At 31.6% G+C, this 25,061-nt stretch overlaps 1 protein-coding gene across 2 annotated transcripts in view; it reads right to left on the reverse strand.

The window, feature by feature from the left end:
• Positions 1-369: 369 nt before the first annotated feature.
• LOC118203956 (sodium-dependent serotonin transporter-like) overlaps positions 370-25,061 on the reverse strand; it is a 161,419-nt gene continuing 136,727 nt past the window's right edge. For both annotated transcript variants that reach the window (XM_085815687.1, XM_085815680.1), the window contains exons 7-13: positions 18,117-18,241; positions 16,222-16,334; positions 10,357-10,488; positions 9,901-10,000; positions 9,718-9,818; positions 7,684-7,851; positions 370-7,125 (exon numbers count right to left, since the gene is read on the reverse strand). In XM_085815687.1, coding sequence (XP_085671813.1) covers positions 7,021-7,125; positions 7,684-7,851; positions 9,718-9,818; positions 9,901-10,000; positions 10,357-10,488; positions 16,222-16,334; positions 18,117-18,241 — 844 coding nt within the window. In that variant the 3' untranslated portion in view covers positions 370-7,020. The remainder of the gene's footprint in view (positions 7,126-7,683; positions 7,852-9,717; positions 9,819-9,900; positions 10,001-10,356; positions 10,489-16,221; positions 16,335-18,116; positions 18,242-25,061) is intronic.

The following is a 25,061-nucleotide window of genomic DNA, read 5'->3' on the forward strand; positions in this document are numbered from 1 at the left end:
GTCCATTCCACACATACTCGGACATAGCTTAAGTAAGCTGCCGTTCAGGATATTAGATGTTCGCTAAACAGATTAGACGATCAAACAGTCCTGACAGTGGCACCCGAACTAAAAGGGTGGTGGATGCTGACTCTTCACACCCAGGATTTGGCGATTGGGTCCCCTAAAAATCCCAGTCGCCCTTTAAAAGGGAGAGTATACAAGGTATTTCTCCCACCTTCTCTGGGCGCGTATTCCATAGGTCCGCGGTTCGATTTCCGATCAACCGCGAAGGCGGTTGCTCATTTTTCATCTTGCCTGCTTCCAAAATTAACCTAATGTCTCTACAGTGAAATATGAATTTTTTGTGTTTTGAAATAAAAGAAGCTCTTTGACAACATCATAAAGCTTTATTCTTCGTTTACAAATCATCAGCGCACGTTATTTAAACGAACATAATCAACATCATTATAAACAACTATTTTAACATTTCTTTAAATTATAACTACAGTGATATTTATATGCACGAACTACTTTAATTCCTTCTTATACAATGCTTAAAAAATATTCGCAGAAACTGGATTAAAGCGAAGAGCATTAAATTCTGCAGGCCAAAACTTACTGTAGAAATAACCTAGATCTAATAATTTGTAGTGATATGAAATGTCAGAAATAACCTGCATTGAACATACAACAAATATTGTGCTGTTATATACAAATAACACTTAAACATATAACAGTTACATAACATGAACATTTAGATTGTGAGGAAGATACATGGATTTCAGTGTGCCGAGAAATCTCTGGTTACACTTTTTGTATTAATTAACACTAATTTTTTTATATTTAAAGTATTAATTATATCATCTTGTGATTTTTATTACTTTGGCATAGTCGTAGAAGTTGCAACGAGAAAATTCTCCTTTCAGAAACAGTTATTACAAAGTAGCATCGAGAAGATTCATTCGCGAAACAGAAAGCATGGATAAAACACTACATTTTCAGAATCTGGTAGGATTCATTATATTATATTACGAAGAGGTGACTCATATCCTCATATAACAACTAAAACATCCCCTCCCTTTTTTCTGTTTATGTGATGTGCATTTGCTGTTGTCGGAGTTCGAATTGCACTTGTGAAAAACAAGTAGATGTCACCTAGTATAATAGAATCTATTCACATTTTGAATAAAATTTATCATAGTATACAGATTCAGAAAAGTGGACAAGGCTATTCAAATTTTAAAAATTTTCCTGCATTATGTATGGTCTCCATCCTCTTCAAGATGGTCATTTTCTGCATTCATGCACCTATCGTTTGACCTAAGAATAAAAAGTTCTCTAGAAGTTCTTATTTTTAATTGAATTATATTAATACAGCCAGTGCCTCAATCTTAATCGTGAGTTTTATTATTAGTTGTGAGCTGGAGTTACAAACCTCAAACTGCGAAACTTCGAGTTTGCGAGGACAAAAGAGGCCAAAGAAGGAGGGCAACGCAAACATTGTTCATCATTTATTCCACATGAAGACATTTGTTCACCAAGAATTTGTCCCAACAAATCAGATAGATGTTGAATGGTTTTGTATGTCAAATTTTGACGCAGTTCACAGACAATACTCACTGCAAAAGATGTTATTTCTGCAAGATGATTTTTTTCTGGTTGCTTCACTATGGCAACACACCAAGATACAGTACCCTGAAGCAGCAACAATTTGCAAAAGGGGTGGGGGGGGGCAAAACTTGCAGTAGTCTGTCATTCCCTTGTTCTTCAGATCCGGTGTTCTGAGATTTTTCTTATTTCTAGTACTAGCGAAGAGTCACCATTTTTACCCAGTTTCAGGCTAAACTATGGAAAGTCCCAGATACACTTCATTTGAAATACTAGCCAGGAAGCATTCTATCCATTGACATTGGTGCGTAAATTCAGATAGGGACTATTCGGAAGGAGATGGAGGTTGATTTTTCATTTTATTCTTGATTATTTAGTTAGTTATCATTTCGATTCACCACTACTTGATTTCTATATTTGTTTCTTTGCTTGAGATCCAAATTAAAAAAATATATAAATTCATATTATTATTATTATTATTATTATTTTTCATTTCTACTTCCTAAAATTAATAATATTTGGAAAAATAGGCAATTGCGAAAGAATGTTTTCTTAAAATACAGTGTATATTTTTGAAAGAAATATAGTGTTGCTATTTATTGCTTTTAGAGAATGAATAAATTATATGTAGTTTAAATTCAATGAGATAATTTAAACAAACTTTCCAAAAATACCTTATATTTACCGCACGAATAACAAATAGCAAACTAAGAAACTAGATGGCAGCACCAACAACAAAAAATTTCGACAAAACGGTTTTGTAGTTGAAGGATTTATTGTGTGCTACGAGAGTTAAAAAAAAAAGAAAAAAAGATTGGGAGGAAGGAGAATTTAAGAATTGCATATTAGTCTAAAATACTTACTTTTCGTAGTAATGAAGCGATGAGCTAGGTAACTGTACAGTGTGATTGGCTACTTGTGCTCGTAGTTCGTATGTATAGTGTCATGTATCGGAAGTTTTATGTAGAATTAGGTATTAATACGAGAAACTGGAAACAAACAGTTTTATAAATACAGATTTAGCAATGGCAAAAATACTTAAGGGTTTTCATCCGCAGAGAACCCGTTGGCGCTTCGGGAAAGAACCCTTTGGCGCCGTTGCACTTTACTCGCCGAGCTCGCGGTTCATCGACGATGAGCCGTAAACGTGATTTTTAGTGCATGTAAATTCAAGTTAGCAGACAAAACAATATATTAAGCATATGGTAGTAAAAATTCACAGATAATAAGCATGCAGATGTAAAACTAACCGGTTAAACGTGATATACGAAAATAAACCTGTCTTTTTTATAATATATTTCACAATACAAATAACCTTCAATAGTAATCAAATTTTCTTTAGCAGCATTGTTAATAAAACTAGAACTTTATACATTTTATTATTTTTCAAGAGTTATTTGAACTGTATTCCTTACACCAGCAATGGTTTGCTAATTTTGATGACTATGGGGATGCATCAAACTACTCTGTCGTCTTAGATAATCAATAATATTTTTTATTTCCATTTAATCAGTTATTTATGTCACACCTGCGATCCTCGGAAAGGTTATTGTTAGAAAAGCAAAAACCATAGTATCTTAATAAAATTTTACGCCATAAAAATTGGAGCCGAGAACCGGCATCTATCGACGAAAACTTCTTTAATTATACGAAAATATTTCTATCTATTCGTTGTTAAAAAATTCAGGAAAAATAACGTGGAAAATCAGAAAAATAATAATAAATAAGAGAAGAAATATATAAATCTCCAAATGAGAACAACGGCAGTGATAATTCAACAAAATGAACTCAAGAGGAATGGTTGCAACCTTCAAGCGAATAGGATGAATCCGATAGGTTACCAGGTTTGACCTATTATAGCCAAAGTTGGCGATGTTTACATTTACCGGGTTCTCTGCGGAAGTACTTCCATACTTAATTTATATGATTTGCATAATCTCTTTCTTTTCTTTTAATACCTAGTTTCGAATTAAAAAAAAAAAAAAAAAAAAAAAAAAAAAAAACCTTTTTGTGTTTACAGGTGATAATTTCATTCAACAATCAATTAAAAATAAATGAATAAAAAAAGCAAATTTAAATAAAAAAAAGTTAACCAATATTATTTGTTGCGTAATTTTAGTTATTGCTAAATTCATCTTACTTTGTTAGTTATTAATCAACATACTTGCAAATACATTATGAACATTTTACAGTTTATAAAAATAAAATCAAAACTAGTATTTTGTTTTATAGATGAATAAATTCATAAGTTGAATTACTAATCATTATACAGATTCGTATATTTAACTAACTATAAATAGTCGAACAACAATTTCAAAATAAATAATAAATAAATATTTTCTTAGAAAACGATGAGAATATGACCTGGCAGTTTTAGGGCCTTTAGAGCATTGTGAGCTAAGCCCCGAAAATCGCAGCTATAACCCAACTACTAAAAACTACTAAATTACACGTTATGTAACATGAATACTACTGGAGGAAATGAAACATAATCTAGGTACATTCTTACACTGAATTATATATATATACATTGATATGTACATACTACATACAAAGCGCACTTAGCTTCAAAAAACTTGAATGAGAAAAATGGGACACGTTTAACGAAAGTATTATTTATCACTTTGTATTACTTTTTTATTTCTGTAACAAGTCACTATAAGTGTGGTATGGAAAAAGGGTTTAAAAAGATAAAATTATTTAGTTTTGTGTAATTATTTGAAAGCTGACATTTATGCCAAAAATACAAGCAACAACTTAAATTCACTTTCAACAAAATATAGTAATTTTTTAATCATGAAACCTTTTGAGCTGAATTTCATTAAGATGATTTATAATATTTTACTTCAAATTGCGACTTAAAAATATTACCCTTTCCAGATATTAAAGGCTGTAAGAAGTATTAAGACACTATCTATTTCCAGAAATAATTTTTTAAATTAGTATAGTTTTTAGAACAGTTTTTATTTGTTATTGAAAAACAGGATGCACAAACGAATATTATTATATTTTTTAAGAAATTGAAATCGGTTCAGTTTGAATTCAGTCACGTTAACATTTCTTTTACTGATATGTGATTCGAAATAAACTTTAAAATCTGCACACTAAATTTGGCACTACCTTTGTTTCTGAATACAGTTATTAGTTTCTAAAATATTTAATATACAACATGAGCTTTATTTATTTAAAATTATCTTTAAATAAAATACAGGTGCATAAAATTGTGAAATGCTGTATTTAAAATAGATGATTAAAAGTAATTATGTCATTGTTAAAGCCTCTCTCCCCTGTTCCTTCAGTTTTCCTTTTATCTTACATTTCATAATTGTTATCAACAATCTGTAATTACATTTCTAGCATGTTCTTGATTAATGATAATTCACAACTTCAAATCCATTCTCTCTCTCTCTCTATATATATATAAATTCCTAATGCTTAGCTTTTTATGTAGGTATACGTTGAAAGCTTTGTAAATCTGCTCGATTTCTGCCAACAAGATGGATGACATATGATTACTCTCTCAAGCACATTTTCAATTCGTTTTTCTTCATGTAATTTACATATTCAGTGTTGTAATTATATGTTAAACATGAGTAAACGTTTTAAACTTCTGACAATAGTATTAAAATCAAAACCTTCCATTGATTTTAGTTATAGTAGAGCCAGTAGTGAAACTGTGTTATGTTTTCTTGTTGAGAAGTAAATTATCAAACTGAGAGATTTTTCTGTGTTGTTTGTAATCTGAATACGTAAAGAGGTCATTCTTAGCTTTTAAAAAATTCAGTTTGGTCGCGAATGTATACGAAACGAATATATTTTTTAAATATGTGTTTCTAAAGTATTTTATATTAATGAGTGAATAATTAAAAGGATATTTATGCCGACTTCAATGTACTAATGCTAGAAATGTCATTAGCAGAAGCTTTCGAAAAGCTGGAGCATAATCTCTCGTTATACTATTAGGTTATTTATAATCCATACGGTCTGGCAAATACTGGCACAGCACGATACATAATATCTCCAGTTCCTCTTCTATTTGACTTGGCATACAGTAAACAGTTTTCTGAGGGCTGCTGAATCTATGGCACAGGTTCTTTAATGGTCTGTCACATAATAGCTATAGTAGCTTTAGAATTAAGCAGTTTAGAAGGAATATATATGCATCTTAAAAATTAACTGTGCCAACCCAGGCCGGTGATTATCAACTTTGTCCTAAACCTTGAAGATAATCAGTTATTACCTATGGCGTAATTTAACTGACGCTAAAATATTTTTAGTTGAATCTTTCCACACTTTTGGACTGTTAAATTAGATCATGTGACGTTAGACTGCAATGCATTTATCATCCACTTAACACGGCAAATGCTGCCATTTAATTTATGTTCTGTGTAGTTTTGAAATTAGTCGCAAGGAACGGTTGTTAATGTACTGCTTTTCAGCACTGCATAAAGTCTTTGATTTATCTTTCGAATTCAATCAATGCATAATTGTTTAATAGTTTGGTACTTTAAATGAAATCTGTACAATATGCCTAAATGATAAAATTTTAGATAATACATTTGATTTATAATAGAGCGATTTGATTATTATGAACATTTGTAACATTTATGCAAGTAATAAAAGATGCTTCCAACGCCATACATTAGATATAGTAGGATATTTTCCTATAGAAACTTTCTTTTTGATGATATAGCTAACTGATGTGATACTTTCAAATACTTTTATTTTATTGCATATACAATAAGAAGTTTTAGGAATATTAACAGCATTCACATAATTAATAAAAGATATTTCTAAAGCCGTATACTAAGTACTTGTTGTTGAATCATTTAGTTTTTCTTAAATAATAAAAGAACTATAATTGTTGCAATCGTGAAATTATCAGGACAAGCAATAGCAAAATCATTATACAAAGAGTTGCTTTCTGGCTTTAAAAACAAACAAATAAAAAAATGCTAATTTATAGTTGCCCCAGCTCCTCTTGTGACAGAAATACATTTGCAAAACTAACAATGATCAGGTAAACCGAAAGTTATGCACGACTTCATCATTGTATTATTTCATATTTAAAACATTCGACAATATTTCAATGACATTAAACTGTAACTATTTTTACAACTTCAATCACGTTAGCAAAAACAAGTTTACTATTTATTATCTGCAAATGCATATTGACCTAGATGGAAGGCGAACAAATAATATAAAATCTTGTCGATAATGACGACGTCCTTAGTAAAATGGAAACATAACATGTAAATTGTATGACACAAATGCAGTATGAAGCCAGTTTCGTTGTTATTTGTGAACCGATATTACCATTTCGTACACAACAGGAGGAAGATAGCTTTTTGAGCAAAGAGCGGCGGAAACATTTAGAGCTTTGGAACATTTTTCGGCAGATGTGATGAAATGCCCCCAGGTTAGATGATTTCAAGCTGTAGTGGCTAGAAGAGCTTTAGGGTTGATAGGAATTCGTTCCTGGCAGCTCTGCTTCCTTTGCGAATTGCATTCTGGGTTCAATCCACGCCGGAACCTCTAATAAATAAATAAATAAAATGTGTTTTTAAATAGAAACAAATCCATACGAGACATTTTCAATCAGACGTCTGTAAAAACATTGTAAAGCCGATTGCTTCTTAAATGAGTTAAACTGTGTATTATTAATATTGTAATTTTGATTTATGAAACGGATGATTAAATAGTAGACAATTGAATAGTAGGAACTGAAGTAAACATAATTAGGCGATTTGGATTTGAAGGAAGAAAGATTTGGAAAGTGTCTTACTCGTGATGTCGATGATGACAGATGGATAATTATCAGAAGCAACTATATTTTAAGAATACTGTGTTCTGTTATAAATAAATATGTACTAGGAGGCTAGTTTTATTTTACACTAATGAGCAGACAGTGTGCTGGCAAGAAAGCAAAATTCACAAAATGCACTTGTAGGAAATTTATTATCAGCTTTCGAAACTGCTGAAGCTGAAAATAATTCGAAGATGTGTTATGGTTTAATATCATTTATTACAAAATCGGTCTGAGGTTAGCAAAATCAAATTGCATAAAATCTATATTTGTACAGATTATCTCACCTCTATATATGTACCAGGCGTCGATAAGATGTAATAGATAATATATCCGGGAATGCAACTGAGAGAGGAAGCTGTAAGAAGCCATCCAACCGAGATTGACCACTTTGGGTATATATAATCTTGGATCTGCAAGTCTTTGTATTGAACCATGGCAAAGATGAAGATGCACTGGAAAGAAAGGTTTTTAGTGAAGATTTAATTTTGAAAGCTTTTAAACTAGAAATATACGAACATCCTTCACAAACTATCATTAAGTAATAAAATACTATTCTATTTTCTCCTTTTTTAGAAATTAAACTACTTTTCCCCCAAAAAATGCTGTAGATAAAAATGCTTACATTCGGCTCTCTCTCTCACACACATCCACAAAATGTTGTAGATTAAAATGCATACTCTCTGGGCACAGCAATCTTTATGACAGCTTATAAGATACTTCTCCCGTTTTCTTAGCATGCCTTCGTGGTGTGGTTCTGCACGCTGGGCGCGTATTCGGAGGTCCGTGGTTCAGTTCCTGGCGAAGGCGTTGCTCATTTTTTACATCACGCCTGCTTTCAAAAAATACATAATGTCTCTATAGTGGCGCCCAAACTAAAAGGGTGGTGGATGATGATTCTCCACACACAGGATTTGGGGGGTTGGGTTCCCTAAAAAAACCAGTCGCTCTTTAAAAGGGGGAGTATGTAAGGTATTTCTTCCGCCTTCTTAGCATGCCTTCATAGTGTAGTGGTCTTCACGCTGGGCGCGAATTCCAGAGGTCCTCGGTTCGATTCCCGGCGAAGGCGTTGCTCATTTTTCATCACTCCTGCTTTGAAAATAACCTAATGTCTCTACAAGCTCAAAAGTTAGATTTCCAAACTAGTTAGATAAAATTTATAAAAATATTTTTGAAGTGTCTGCTCGTTGCAGAACTTACCGCTTTGTAGTGGAAAATAATTCAGTTTGTACATTTGAGTTTGTTATCAGACAATAGTTAAAGGTTCAAGATATTGATCTCACTAAAGAAACGTAAAAAACGGATCACAAACGACAAAAATGTAAAAAAAAATTAGGTGTTTTCAATTATCAGATGTAGCAGTTTCAAAGTATACTTAAATAATAAAAAAAAAAATTCGAAAGATGTTAGTTTAAGTAAATTTCAGTAATCAAATGTTTAACTAAAATACCAGAGTTAAGCAGTTAACCAAATGATCATTACAAAGTTACAAATTAAAGTTATGTGTTAAAAAAAACTTCAAATATTATTTTTACAAACTTTATATGCATAGAAGATTCAGAAAGTAGTTACGACTGCCACGACTAGTTTACAGAATTGCGCAACAAGAGAGGCATATTCGCAGAATAAAAGTCACTCCCACGCCTTTCTACGAATAAAGTTTTATTGTAACAGCAGCAAGAGTTACATCATAAGAAGACAACAAAATGGCGGATTAACTAGAAACTATTCTGAAGTTGGAAAACGACAAGCAGTTGGATTTTTTATGGGAAATACAGTTTAACTGCACCAAGATTTGTCTTGAACGTATGGAAGAGTACAGAGTTAGTTAAAACACTAGCTAGGCTAATACATTCAGCTGTAGCCAAAAAGTGCCCGCTACGTCCGTTTAGACTTTAGTAATACTGATTATCAAGAAAGTCCATCAACATCAGTAACAGAAGGTATTTTAATACAGGTTAATGAAAATCGCAAAAAAAATTGGAAATTTTTAGTCTCAGGAATCACATAAGGGTTGATTCCTGGGCGAACAGCAATGTTTCAACAATTATTAGGCACAAATACCTGGACTACGACTGCTGCATGATCATGAGCCCATTTCAGAAGACTAAAATTTAGTTGAACTCTCAAGATAAGTGTTTATAGAAGTGAAGTGTAACTTGCATTTAACTGTAATGAAGTATAGCTTACATTTTGAATTCCCCTCGTATGAATACAGTACCGATAAATTTTTTTAATTAATCAATTTCTATAAAGTGAGATTAAGAAAAGGAATTGGTTGTGTCTGTGTATGGTGGTTACATTTCACAAATTTTACTTACTAAAATAAATATCGGACTGATGTATTTCCAACAGACCCTCCAGAAAACACCAGGTCTGAAACCCAGCATCTCTTTTATCTCTTCGGAGAATCTGTCTGCTCCTACAACAACACAGAACCGTTAATATGCAATAGTATTTTAAATGCATTTTTGGATGCAACCACACTATTTGCTTCGTCTTACCATATATCCAGCAAACGGCTGCTGCTTCTACAAAGACAATGAATAAGACAGACATAGCTGTTCCGTAGGAATCTAGAAGATTCACTATGTAATATCCTCCCTGGAAGCAGAAAAAATAGTAAATTGTATTAATGATTATTACTTTTTGTATAAAAACATTTCGTAACTCTGATTTTAGCAAAGCATGCTCTAAAATATTCATATCAGATTTTTACATTTTTTCAAAAGAATTTGACGAAGTTCAAAAGTAATAGAATTCACATACATTTAATATACAGTTACTACTAATCAATTTAAACATCCAGCTACTAGTTTAAAATAATTGAGTATTCCTTAATTTACTGAAAAACATTGATTTTGAAAAAAAAAAAAAAAAACGTTTCGATCCAATGGAGTGCATAGACAATTTTAAAGTGATTTTTTTATCACAATTGTAATCTTGTGTTTTATACTCACGTAAGTGCATGTTGGCAGTGCACAAAGATAGATGAAAATAACAACACAGCCGACGAACATTTCTCTGTTACGTCGTAGATGGACTGGAAATTGATCACACAGACCTGTTATCATAGCTTCAAGACCTCCAAACTAAAAAAGAAAATGAATATTCATCCCTAGAATAATTTTCACGTCTTGACTGGATCTTACCACTTGGTACTAATTCAGACATATGTAGTTAAATAATACTAACAAAATATTATTGGTTCACTCAATTGTTATTTCACGCAATCTATTTTTCGGATTTTCCTTACACTACATATTTAGAACCATGCTCATGCAATTTGAAACTTATATCATATAAATCAACAGATTAAATGAAATGCATGAATATGTTGTTGAAGATTCTATCATATGAATTTGGGAAAGGACAATGACGGAGAAGAAGAGGAACAATTACATTCCTTTTGATCAGGTATTGATTTAACTGTTTGGATCGGACGAGAACCGGTACTTTCAGCATGGTATCTGATTATTTTGATTTGAATCTGAACCGCCATACTAGTAAAATTTATAAGTAAGTATTCAAGTTATTGTAAAGCATGTAAATAAAACTTTTTTTAATGATTCGATTCTACCCCCATAATGCTGAAAATACAAGAATACTAAACGGACTTAAAAAAAAAAAAAAAAAAAATTTAGAGGAGTGGGATAAAATTGACGCGACAATGCTAAGTTTACTTTTATGAAAAATCGAGTTTATAGCCAAGAAACAAGGCTATCAGATAAAAGCAAATCGGCTCAAGAAAAAAGATCTTACAAATGCATAAAAATGAATTATCAAAATCGTTTCAATAACTTAAGAGACACCTTATTTATTTAATCCACTTAATACACTGAAAGTGTCCACACATACTTGAACGATTTCGAGATTGTTTAATTAATGTTTAAAACGTGAAATATATTTTTTTTAATATTCGACCAATCAACCTTTTTTCTGGACTACAAGTCTGCATCTCGATATTTATGATAAAAGGACTTTTTGTAAAATTTCCAGGGGTATAGATTTCTATTCCTCTTCAACTATTGCACTTAGAAAGAGCTCTTTTCAAGAGACCAAAGACACAATAATTCATAGGTGTTAAGTCTTGCAGGAATATGTTGAAGTTATATACATGTAATACCTGTATCTGTCTTCATTTTTTCAAGGAATGCAATGATGTTTTTCAAAATATGATTTGTTACTTTCTGTTGCTGAAATTTCATTCTTTAAAAGTCGTTGGGATAAAGAAATAGAATTTCTTTTGTAAATATTGGATCAAGCCTTCTCTTGATTTTTCGTTGAATTGGTATTCATATTTCTTTTCACTCTTTTTATATTTAATTTTCCATTGTAAGATAATTCTGCAACAGTTCTAAACGTCTTACTGAAACTTTCTATGCATTGACGGAACCAAGTTTATACACTTTTTTCCCAAACAAATCTTCTCTTTTTTGCCGTCATTTAAGTAAACCCACGCATCATCAATAGTCACAATGTATTCTCATTTATTTTCTGTTAAATCGTTTTAATACAAGTTTCTACAAATTGTTCTGTCAGATGCCGCATTGAGCTATATGCCTTGCAAAAAGCTGGAGAACGTTATGTTTTTTAGTTTTTTTTTTAAGTTGTAAATCTTGATTTATTAATTTATTTATTGTTGCTGTAGATGTATTTAAGACTCTGCAATGGGTTTCTGCGTTGACGAATTTTCCCTTGTTACCAATAATTTAACATTAGAAACATTAAAAACAGTATGTACCTTTTTTGGGGGGACATTCATTTGGAGTTTTCGTAGCTTGCAGAAGTAATGATTGATGAATTCCCCTTTCCGGTTAATAATTAATTGCCTAATGTTGCTTATTTTATACTTTGAGACGTTAATACTATTCATTTTACAATGTTTTTGAATTATGGAATAGGACTATTTCTCTTCGGATAGCGCAAAGACGTACTTAAAATTAGGAGACGATATTTCTCATTTCAAATAATATTTGTCAGAAATGTTTATTCTTAAACATTTTCTTTATTTTTAATTCTCTACCGAAACCATTCTAAAATGTATAAACGCCCTCTGTATAATAAATGTATTCAATTAATAATTTTTGAAAATTTTTTTACACCAAATCATAATCGTTAATAGTTTATATCTTTATTTTGTTTTTGATAATATATGTGATCCGTTAAGTGCATAATATATCCAAATAATACTTCTTAAAAATATTTTTACAAATATTTTAATCAATTAATCAATGAAAGATGATTCTAAGGCTATATGTTACGTACAAAGGTACATATAATCCCTCGGTTTTCTAATATTTTACAGCAAAGATAAGAAAAAAAACAATAATATATAAAAGAATTTTACTGATATCACTTCCATTTAGAGATTCGAAAGACCTAAAGCAAAATAAAAAGCATTCCTTTTAGTATAATTGCGTTACGGAAATGGATTACAGTTATGTCTATTAGTTCATTTTTAAGTTAGTTCATAATTACAATAATCTTAATGATATTACATTGTAAAATTCGTATTCGTGTGAGATTGAACTTAAGATAGTAGAGTATGAAATCCAATTTCTCGGACTGGATTAACAAAATGATCCTTTTCTTTATTTCTTCATATCATAATTAAATGTACTCCTTTAAATCCATAAATGTATAAATGGAAGTTCTGATACACAATTTTGAACTTTAAATGATACTATATACTTTCCGAGATAGCTTAAATAATCAATACAAAAATAGGAGTGCCAAAAGAATTTATTTTTAATCTTACTCTGAAACCACTTAACGGGAGGCAAAATCAATAATCAAAAGTGGCTTTATCAAAAAAGCCGCACGTCTCAACGGCGATAAGCAAGAAGCTTTCTTGACACCCAAAAGAGATATTAGTGACGCCACCTGTCAGAAAGCACACCAGTTTCAAAACCAGAAATGTGATTCGTATTTTCGAGATTGAAAGTTCGCATATAAGGTGAAATATTTCACAGCGAATATATATATGTATATATATTTGATATGCTACTAAGTCTACAGGAATTTTTTTTATGATTCTCTTTAAATGTACAGCGGAAAAAGAATTTCCAAGCTAACCTCTTTTCCTGACTTATTGCAGGTACACTAAATGGTAAACTCAATTATTTTAAGAAACTCTGCATAGAAAGGAAAAAAAAATCATGGTTCATTTTCATTGTGACGTTATGCGAAAAATCGGGTATATAAATAATTTAACGTGATTCAGTTTTAAACGTAATTATTATTAAATGCCCAGAATCTTTGTTTATTTCGTAATGACAAATCTCTAAAATACTATATCAACCTGCTACACATTATTGCCTTTTAATCGTTTATTTTCTGCTGAAAAATTTAGAAGCCATTACAGAGGTCTCAGTTTTTGCTTTTAAAGTTAAAATTTGTTAAATATATTTTATAGAACATATTTTCTAATTTATTTTGTGGTAATCATTACAGTACGGTAGTAACTTTACATATAAAGCTCCATGAAAGAAAATTTGCTAATCAGTATAATCAGATAACACAGAAAGAGACATAAACGGAATGCAATTTTCAGCATATTATTGTTTCATTACGAGCATGAAAACGTAACTAAATCATTTAAAAGAGGAAGACCATGGCATTGCAATTTGAACGTATAAAATAAACACTACTGCCATCCATTGCCAAGCTAAAATTACAGGATATAGGGTGTATCAGTAAAGCGGTGACGAACGTTTAGGAAAGATAGAGTACACGTAGACGATGGAAGTGACATAGGAATGCATGAGTCGTGACGACACAAAAACCAAGAAAGAAAGGACATGAATAGGGTGAGAAAACATGTTTATTATTCAAAGTACAACAACAAAAAAAAAAAAAAAAAAAAAAAAAAAAAAAACAACGTAAACAGACAACTATCATCATCCAAGAAGGTATTCGAAATTACGACCCTGACCGTGATGCAAGAACCGAGTGCCATGCATCTTCCATGCGATCTTCCATTCCTGATGCAGATCTTCATACGCCAGAGAAGTGAGGCCTACATCACGGTCCGGGATCGTAATTTCAAACACCTTCTTTAATGATGATCGTTGTTTGTTTTTGTTCTTATTTGTAGGTTTCTGCTGTACTAAACATAATAAAACATGTTTTGTTTCACTGTTTGTGCCCTTCCTTTTTTGCGTTTTGTGTCGTCACTACCGGACCAGAAAAACGTTTCCAACCATGCATTGCTAAGTGATTTCCATTCGTCTAGGTGTACTCTATCTCTCCTGAAAGTTTGTCATCGCTGTACCGATACACCCTCTATATACATATACGTTTAATTTCATGTGCTATGTCAAACAGTTTTTAATTTACAAGTATGTTCATACAAGTATGTACACGTGCATCACAAATATATATTTATGTCCCAGGGTCGGCACTAAAGTCGATGGATCAGGTGCAATTACACTGAGTGGCGGAATTAGGGAGGCAATGTTTTTTAAAATTTAGGAAGTCTTCCTGGCGGCAATATATAAAAACAGCAGAGGTTGCACCGACCGACAAAGTTTAGCACCGATTATTGTGTGCCCAATTCAGACACTTTAAATTTTAATATGTCAAATTTAAAAGTGATCTAAAATCATAATATTTCCTATTTGTGAAAAATATTACCACTTTTCAAAATAACAAAACATGACATTTGAATTTCAGATGACAGAAGACAGGCAACAAGTACCGTGTCAAACAAAATTCTAAGCATCGAGGTAAACAGGCTTGAATGATTTACCAATCATCAGTTGTGTAGACTAAATAATGGCGGTATAGATCCCGTGTTGGACATAAGTTATACCAGCAGTTAATTGTTATTTAGCAATGGTTTAGCCTGCATACTGGCTAATTCGTTCTTCAAGACTAAAGTACAAAAATTTATCTTGATAAAATGCAGAATTCTGCACTGTTTTATACTGAGCAACTAATCAGTTCATACTGCATAAAGTTAAATATAATTTAAACTGAATATTTGTCTAACCTTCGCTTACTCTGTCTCTTTAAATTTATATTATCCCTTGTTATTTTATCTACTTAATTTGCATTTCTCTTAGAATAGACGAAGTAAGTAAAAGTAGAGAAAAAATTCAATGCAAAAAATGCGTTAATTAAAATAAAATCCAAAATTGAGTGATTATTAAATCATGATCTATACTGAATGAAGTCAAATCATAACCTTCCAAAAAATTAAAAACACAGATTTTCGATCACAAAAAGTAGACATCTTTGTGATTTATTTGTCATTGACTAGATTCTCCATCAAAGTCTACATCCATAACTAGACAATGGAGTCCTAAAATATTGATCTCGTTAAGAAAGTATTGCGTATTTAAATAGATGAAGGACCCATAAAATAGTTTTCATAATATTCTCCTTAATAAATTTAGTCCTGATCCTCAGTACTGTTGAGGTATTAAATAAAACTGAATACATTTTCAAAAATCTTACAAATAATCTCAATGTACTTGTAATAATACTTAAACAAGGTTAGGCTGGTTAGGAATTTATGAATCTGAGACATCAGCATAAATTTTATAAATGACATTTACGAAAAACTGTATAAAAGAGTTTGCTTGAAAATTAAAGGAATGGGGGAGAAACGAAAGAAGAATGATCAATTTCTGTCACCAAAATACATACATATGAAACTATGAAACAAAACGTTCCAACATTTATTTGAATTCACTGCATAAAAAATAAGCATTCGAGGACTTTTGAATTAGTTTGCGAAAGTCGCTCAGTTAATTCAACTTTATATTGTATAGACCAATTCATATTGAAAGATAAATGAAAGGTTCTGTTAAATTTACCGTGCTGTCTAATCCGAGAGTGATGAGCATTAAAAAGAAGAGAATACTCCAGAATACGGATCCTGTCATTGTTGCCACAGCCTCCGGATATACTACAAATACCAGCCCTTGACCTAGAAAATAATGCAATGATTGTTAAAAAAATTATTAAACATAATTTGCACTGACATAAGTTGAATATAAACAGCGTGATAAAGAAACGAAACTAGTTTACAGACTTGGTATAATGTAACTACTCATTATAAAAGTTCAACAAAGTGTCAACAAGAAAACTATAAAATCTTTCTGTAACTATTATTCCTGAGAACGTTTTCCTGTGGCTATAAAGTTCTGACATTATTAAATACTATTAAAATTTTCCTGAGATTACAAATTTTATCATATGGCATGTGTCGACATGGTAATCGTATCTTCCCATAAATGCGATATCAAGTCTTTCTTCATGTATACCGAAGACCCATGTCCGAATACACTGGCGTAACTAGGTTTGGAGGTAGCAGGGCACATACACAGCTGCTTATCCGATAAGAAGAAAAATCATGTGATATCAGTTGATCACCCGCTGTAAAGTCTTGAGCAAGAACCTAATTATTGTCTGGAAATTTATCAGTCTTTCTACAGTTAAATAACATTTTAATATTTCTTTTGTCTGCAAATATCCCGGTGGTCTCTCATTCAGAATAATTACATATTATTATGCTAAATGATAAAAGTAGCCTAATTCATTTTCAATTGTACTGTCCCTTTAATCATAGGCTAATTTTTGTTTTAGTTAAATATTCAGCACTGATTATTTATACATATCCATACAAGCGACAATTTTACATGTATAAAAAAACTTACATTTTTTTTTTCTGATACATTAGTCGTACACTGCCTACTGACATATCATCATTCTCTAAACAAGAGTTAAAAAATCTCCATTTACCACTGTTTCTTTGCTTAAACACTTTTTTTTATTTTAATCATGTATAGTGGCGATAATTTTCGAAGCGGGTTGCAGCCAGATTAGCTAAAAGAATTATTAAAATTTTTGTAAGCAGGAACGTATAAATGTCAACTTTACTTTCATCATAAATAAAATTCAAGTTCTTCTATTTAATAGTTGGAAGAATTGATCATTACACTAAAATACCACCTTGCATTCATTAAAAGGTGACTCTGGAGGAAGATCCAGTGGATCAAATCAAGGTGGTAGCAAACTGTTATCTATAACAATTGTTTACGCTAGGGTTGGCACTGTGGGATCATCAGGTTCCTTATAAGCAGGAATCTCTGGAAACCATCTATGCTGTTGCCGTGAGTTGGGCTTAAGACTTTCCAGATTCTGAACCTATATGTTTATCCCTACACTCCAAGATACATGGGACGAATGCTTTTAATCCTCTACAATTTGAACTGAGGCTTGAAGTTTATAGTATTTCGCAGGTATTTTTGATATATAGAATGAAAAGTAATGCAGGAGGACAGGTTTTGTAAATTTCCTTACAGATAAACAAGTTTCTCTTCAACATAACCTCTAAAGAGCCAATAAACTGTAATTGTTAAAGGGCAAAAACCCTCTTCTGAAACTAAGAAAGATACTGGCTAAGCTTTTTAAACAACATAATTAAAGATGTCATAAAATATCAGCCATGTTGCATATGTAGATACACAGACACCAAATTAATATGTTTCTAAAAGTATGAATTCATTTAAGCCTCAGATTTAAATTTATATCCCACTTCAATTCTCAAAATGCATTTTAGAAAGTTTCAACAATTTTATCACAGTTTTACTCAAAACACGAAAATACAATGTAAATAAAGTAACAAACATTCAATATAATTTGTGTAACATTAGCTATCAGGAAAATTTTCAGTATCAGTTTCGAATAAGTGGTTTCATTTTCTTACCGTCTGTGGCAACGTTACTTATGTCCTTTTTCAACATGTGAGCCATATATCCCAGAACAGAGAAAATAACAAAACCTGCTAAGAAACTTGTCAAGCAATTCACAGTGCTTGTAAATATAGCATCTCTAGAGTTAAAAAAAAAGTTAATATTTTATTTTATAAGCAGATACGAAAGTAATAAATATGTAATATAAAAAATGTAAATGCAATATATAAAAATAAGTATGCACATAAGTAAAAAATTATGAAACTCTTACGCATGTTTTATTGTTTGCTGTTCTTGATTTAGAAAAGCATGCGAAATATATTATTAGTGTGTAAATGTTTAAAATATACGAAAATTATTCACATACATTTACTTCTAGGATCATATATTGGCTGTACTGCATAAATTTTCAAGGAATTAAATGTTACCTAGTTGTTGTCTTGTCCGTGTATTTCATGCAAAAATCGTTGCCAGAGCCTCAAAGAGGTGGAACTTCTACTTTCACCGCAATTTTGAGGAACAACACCCGGGGGGGGGAAGCGAGGGCCTCCCACCTCTATCCCGTACCACTAAACCACTCAAGAGGACTTTCGGCTCGCCATATATTTAGAGTGCCCCCATGCCGCAAAGATACTATACATTTAGAAACATCCATGTCTTCTCCGGGATTCGAACCCGGGCCCTTCGGTACCGCAGTAGGCTTCTCTAACCACTATATCGTCTTAAAAATATTAATGTCTGTCTTCTACTGCAAGGCGTAGACACATATATCATCTTTATTATTGTCTGCTAATTAAGTATTTATTTATTTTAATACGAGCATGTTAAATTTATGTAAATGCAAACAATATTAATATAATTTGCGAGGGCAACAATAGATAATTTTAGTTTATTGTCGTTCTAAAATAATATTCTTTAAATTTATGTACTATTAGAATGCTGGATATACAGTGGAACACATCTGTTTTCACACACTTGTATTTTTGAAATTTATTTGCATAGATCATGTAGAAACTATTGAAATATAGCTTCCAAAGTTGTTTCTAATATATTGTTTTTCTGTATTTTAATCCTTCCTTGTTACAAAAAAGTATTTTCATAATATTTCTTGTAATAAAATAACTTATTCAAAACATATTAGTCGGTAACTCACGAGATAATTCGGACACTCAAAATTTTTGTTGAGATGTTTTGATCACAGTTCTAAAACATCGTGGTACAAAACACCGTCATAAAAAATAAAGCGGTTCAAAAATAAAACTTTTAAACTCCATCGTCGTCGAAAATATCGCAGTAAAATATAAAACACTAAACAAACAATCGCATGAAGATAATGTCGCATACATGCGTTTTCAAGCTTTAAAAGTTCTCTTATTCGCATAATGATTTGTGAGTACAAGGATTACTGAAAAATGTTTTACTTTTATATTTTATATTTTTGAATTATACATTTTTGCTGAAAAAGTAAGAAGAAAATTTAAGCATTCAAAGACTCAAAGAGAAGAAAAATAATTCTAGGTGTAGCAGTTAATAGAATTTAAAACTTTTATAGTTAACTAACAAAGATCATTAATTAATGAATCTTTTTTATAAAGTTTAATTGGCAATTTTTCATGAAAAATATAGTCTAAAAGAGATTAGAGAATGATGATGAGTAACTGCATTTGATTACCTCTTTTAAAATTGTTTAATTAATTATCATATTACATAATTACGTTGACTGCTATAAGTAGAATTAATTTTCTACTTATTTTTAGTTTTTGAATGCTTAAGTTTCCTTCTGAATTTTTCAGCAAAAATTTATTAGTTAGTTCAAAATTGTAAAAGTGAAAATATACATTCCTTTTTGCTCTCACAAATCATTATGTGAATGTACCTTTACAACTCTTTTAAAGCCTGAAAAACACATGTCTGTGATCTCATCATCATGCGTTGATTTGTAGACGCTTTATTTTCTTTTAACACGATATTTTCGATGACTATGCTTTTAAATTACAAAGTTTTTGAATCGTTATATTTTCAACGACGATGTTTTGTACCACGATGTTTTAGAACTGCGAAGTTTCTGTTTTGCTTTCTTTTCTCTTACAATGTTTTGTATGACGATGTTTTCCTCTTGCATTGTTTTCTCGTCGATGTTTTCGTCCGCAGTGTTTTCGCCTTTAACCTTACAAACTGATATTTGCAAATAAAACTGGAAAACACAAGTTTCTAAAGATAAATATGAGCCATTGTATGCTCTAAATAAAAACATCTTTACTTGAAATTTTTTGAGATGTAATGTTTCATTATTTAAAAACCGCTTTTGTAGAGCCTGGGGTTTAAATGTAGTTAGTTTAATAGCAGAAAATTTGGCGAATTTTCGGACTGCAAAATACAACCTTTCTGCGTGAAAAATAATACTTGTGATTTAAATTTAGTGCAAGAAACCATATTAAACGACTGATAGCTCACTAGACCGAAAATGGTATAAATCTGGGATAAGATTTCTAAAACTATTTATTTATGTATATCATTCAAATTCTTAAATAAATGATAGAAGCAAACATCTAAACGGATCTCTTGATAAAATGTATGAAGTTAAAGCTTTTATAATTCCACATGAAAATAGTCACATGCATCTTGAATGAGCTCCAAATAACTTTATAATTAAATGAATAAAAATTGACTTATTTAAATTCGTATTAAATCCAACACATATTGATTATAAAATGTTAAATATTTATTTCGAGAAATGAAACAGTGCATAAGTTATGAAAAACATGTTTTATTGAAACTTTTACATTAAAAATCCGATATGTGTCAATAAAAATAGTAGAACAAACACTGAATAGATAATTAAAATCAAACTACGCGCATCTGCAAACAAAACAGAAAGTCATTTTTGATTTAAAAAATAATTATACATATCTCTGAATCTTCTGTAGAAATACTTGTATTATGATTATTCTACGAGTGTTTGGATATTTTAAAAATACTTAAGTTGAAAGCTAAAAGCATATTAAATTAAATGTGTATTAACTTCTTCATAGTGGCTTACTTTGGTCAACGAAATGAATTTAGGTTAACATTAGATCAGCATTAGAACAACATTAGCTCCCTATTAGATCAACATTAGGACATCAGATTGTGGCAACAATTATATTCATCGCATAGTAACGGATTGCCATAGTGACAATAAGCTCAGAAACTCGAAACGACAATTATTATATTTTTGACTTTTGAGTTTGTATCATCATAAGTTTCTTCCCTGTACTTAGATATATTTAACTGGTAAATAAATAAATATTTAGATACTAATTGAGTAATAATTTGAATACTTATCTCTATCCTCCCAAATTGGTTGACCTGGATATTTGAAGACATCCTGTTAGAATGATGACCAACGGCAAGAATAGAAACCAGTTAACAACTTTGATGATCGCCAATTCTTAAAAAAAGTAAGATCAATAATTTGTTTTATAATTTTTAACTGCTCAACTTTTGTGCGTTGTTTTATATTTAATTCTATTAAGTTAAAGGTTTTTGAGAATTAAATGTCGTATAACAGCGAAACTCAAACTATCGAGCTCTCTCGTATTGCTTTCCGTGCACCTTCATTTTGGGAAAATAGCCCAGACTTATGGTTCGTGCAATTAGAATCAAAGTTTAATTTATCTGGTATCACATCAGATCAAACAAGATTTCACTCAGTTATAGCTGCATTAGATGCAAAAGTTCTGGCATGTATATCTGATAATGTGCGTAATCCCCCAACAACTAACATGTAAAATCAATTGAAAGCAAGAATTTTAGAGCAGTTTTCTCAATCGGAGAACTCTAAAATGCCTATACTTTTACAAGAATTACAGTTGGGAAGTAAAAGACTATCACAACTTTTATTTGAAATGCTCAATTTATCAGCCGGTAAAGTAAGCGAGGAAGTATAACAGTAAACCCATTTTGCTTCAAAGACTCCCAATTTCAATTCAAAAGATATTATCAGTATGCAGCGACACATTAGATGGTTTGGCTAAAATAGTTGAAAGTTAATGAGATATCCGGTTACCCATCAGTTTTGCCCGGAATGAGGTCATGCATTAAAGAAGATATTGAATTTTCACGAGTTGAAATAGTCTGTGGAACTTGCTTGAAACTTCCAGGAGAAATTTTTCGCAATTCGTTTTCAAAAGATTTTGTTGACAATCTTCGTCAACAGATGCGACTTATCCGACCATCTCCTGCTTTGCGGCACTCTTCGAGCAACATGTTCTTTCATGGTTTACTTACAAGCTCGCATGTCTTCCTTAAACGACCTTAGACGAGACACTGTGCGAAAACCTTTAGAGCAACCATACCAGGGACCATTCAGAGTATTAGTTAGGACTGAAACATTTTTTACGATCGATAGAGTTAATAAACTACATGCTATCATGCAAATATTGACTAGTAAAGTATTGGTAAAAATTTGTAAAATGCAGAAGAGAAATTTGTAAGACGGAACATGAACCTCACCACATTGTCATTTTCTCAAAACTCGGGTCTAGCAGTGTACATGAATTTTTCAAACTCATATTCTTACCAATAACATGAAAGTAGAAATTCTGTAGAAGAAATTCTGTAGAAGAAAATCATGTAAGTAACAACAAAGAGTCTGAACCTGATTTTAGGGTAAACCAAACGTTCCCAACTTTCTATAAGTCTGGCAGACGCGTAAAAATTGTTCAACCATACCAAGCTTCTTAGCTTGTCCTCTGGACTGGAAAGGGACCACTGTGGAAAGAACTAGATTCATCCGTAGTAACGGTTTGCCATAGTGATGATAAGCTCATAAACTCGGAACAACAATTATTATATTTTTGATTTTTGAGTTTGTATCATCATGATAAGTTTCTTTCCTGGACTTAGATATATTTAACTAGTAAATAAATAAATATTTAAATACTAATTGAGTCATAATTTGAATAATTATCTCTATCTTCCCAAAAGATAAACGAAATTTAGGGAGTTATAAAATATTAAAAAAATGAAAAATATTCTTATTAATGAGCAAGTAGACAGGGAAATATATTTCTCCTAATATACATACACTTTCCATTAGACACGCATTTTGAAATTCGTACTAAATTTTTGTCTTTAAAGTCAAACACATACTGATTAAAAAATGTGAGAATATTTATTTAAGGAAGCAAAATACATCGCTATTAAATTTTTATGTTATCAAAATTATGATTTACTAAAACTTCTATAATTAAAGCACATATCGGTTTTACAGGCGGCCAAAGGGGTAGGAATTTTGAAAAATAAAACTTGGAGAATCCAAGTTTAAACGCCGTTTTTTCTTTTCTTCCCCCCCCAAACGCTTTTAAATAGTGAAATTTTTAACGGAAATAAAGGGGGGAAAAGCTTTTTTTCCCAAGAATTACGAATTTCTACTTTAGAAAAATGTGGTTATAAATCATTTTTCTGATGGCTCTAAATCAGCAATAACAGCTATTATGGCATCAAATCACGGCTTTTACATTGCCTCCCACATGAACTTAGCCAGCTGTGGCTCAAGATATTGGCGAGCACGTAACCACGTGGCATTTTATTTCTACGCTCCGAGGAACTGTGCAATATTTCAATATATGAGTGCCGGTTCCCAGATCAACAAATCTGTAGATGCGAGAAACCATCTTTCTTTTTTTTTCCCCAGTTTTTCACGTTGCACCTTCATATGGTTTCACCGGTGGTATATAAATTAATTTCATGTTCATTTTTCAAAAACTGTGGGTAGGGTAAAGACCCCTTTCTTGGAAGCAGCAGCAGAGCGTAAAGACGCTGAACACTGGTAGTTCGGTCCGAGGTTCGAATCCCGCGAACGGACTGGCTGCATGGACGTTTTCGTGGTTTTCCCCATGTGACACGTGTATACGAGCCAGTTTCCCTTAGAAAGTCCTCCACGATGGCATCCCTCCCTTTAGGCAGATAGCCCTCGTGTGCTTTGCCGTAATTGAATAATCCAATCCTTTCTTGGAAGAATGCAACAACTTCATGAACACATTCCTACCAGATGAAAGGAAAATGATTTCACATTTCTTTTGCGCTTGGTTTCGGGTTTGATTTTTGACTCGTGAGTTACATGTGTGCTTACTCATGAAATTAAGAAAAATCTGAAATTCAAACTTACGCACAAATTATCATCATCAGAAAATGTAGCGTAAAAAAGTTTACTTGGTTTTGGTTATCACTTTGCTATATCATTTGGCGGTAATGTCACCAAATGTCGCGATTAATCGCTGTTCTCGGTGAAATGAACAAGTACCTTGAAATCAAATGGATTTGCATCTACATATTTTATGTAATTCAGTCTGAAGTTAATAAACTACATGCTATCATGCAAATATTGACTAGTAAAGTATTGGTAAAAATTTGTAAAATGCAGAAGAGAAATTTGTAAGACGGAACATGAACCTCACCACATTGTCATTTTCTCAAAACTCGGGTCTAGCAGTGTACATGAATTTTTCAAACTCATATTCTTACCAATAACATGAAAGTAGAAATGAGTTTCTTTCGATTTCAAAATATTGCATGACTATCCACTATCGACTTGTATATATAAGAAATCGTAACATGAAAGTAGAAATGTGTGAAAGCTGTTCGATACTTTGTCCTCTGCCCTATTGCTAGCAGAAAACCGTTGCTGAACATGGGTAATTTAGTAAAAATGTCAGTTCGAGGAATTATCTGTACACTTCTGCTTCCACCAACATTGCCTATACTGTCTTCTCTAATGATTCAGCCATATCCTATGATAGTTACATATGGATTAGTTTCCGTCTCTGCCATATCTAATGTCGAGTCAGAACCAATTTCTTTTAAATTTTAAATCTTTGTTTAGATCGCTTTAATTTTTTGAGCTTCTGGAGAGTTTTCAACTCTCAGCTATCATATTACTGATTTTTTTAGAAAAATTGTTATCTGTTGGTAATAAA

This window comes from Stegodyphus dumicola, chromosome 1 (assembly GCF_044657685.1).
Source record: "Stegodyphus dumicola isolate Sdum_Otavi_A_Nest chromosome 1, ASM4465768v1".
In the NCBI taxonomy this organism is placed as follows: domain Eukaryota; kingdom Metazoa; phylum Arthropoda; class Arachnida; order Araneae; family Eresidae; genus Stegodyphus; species Stegodyphus dumicola.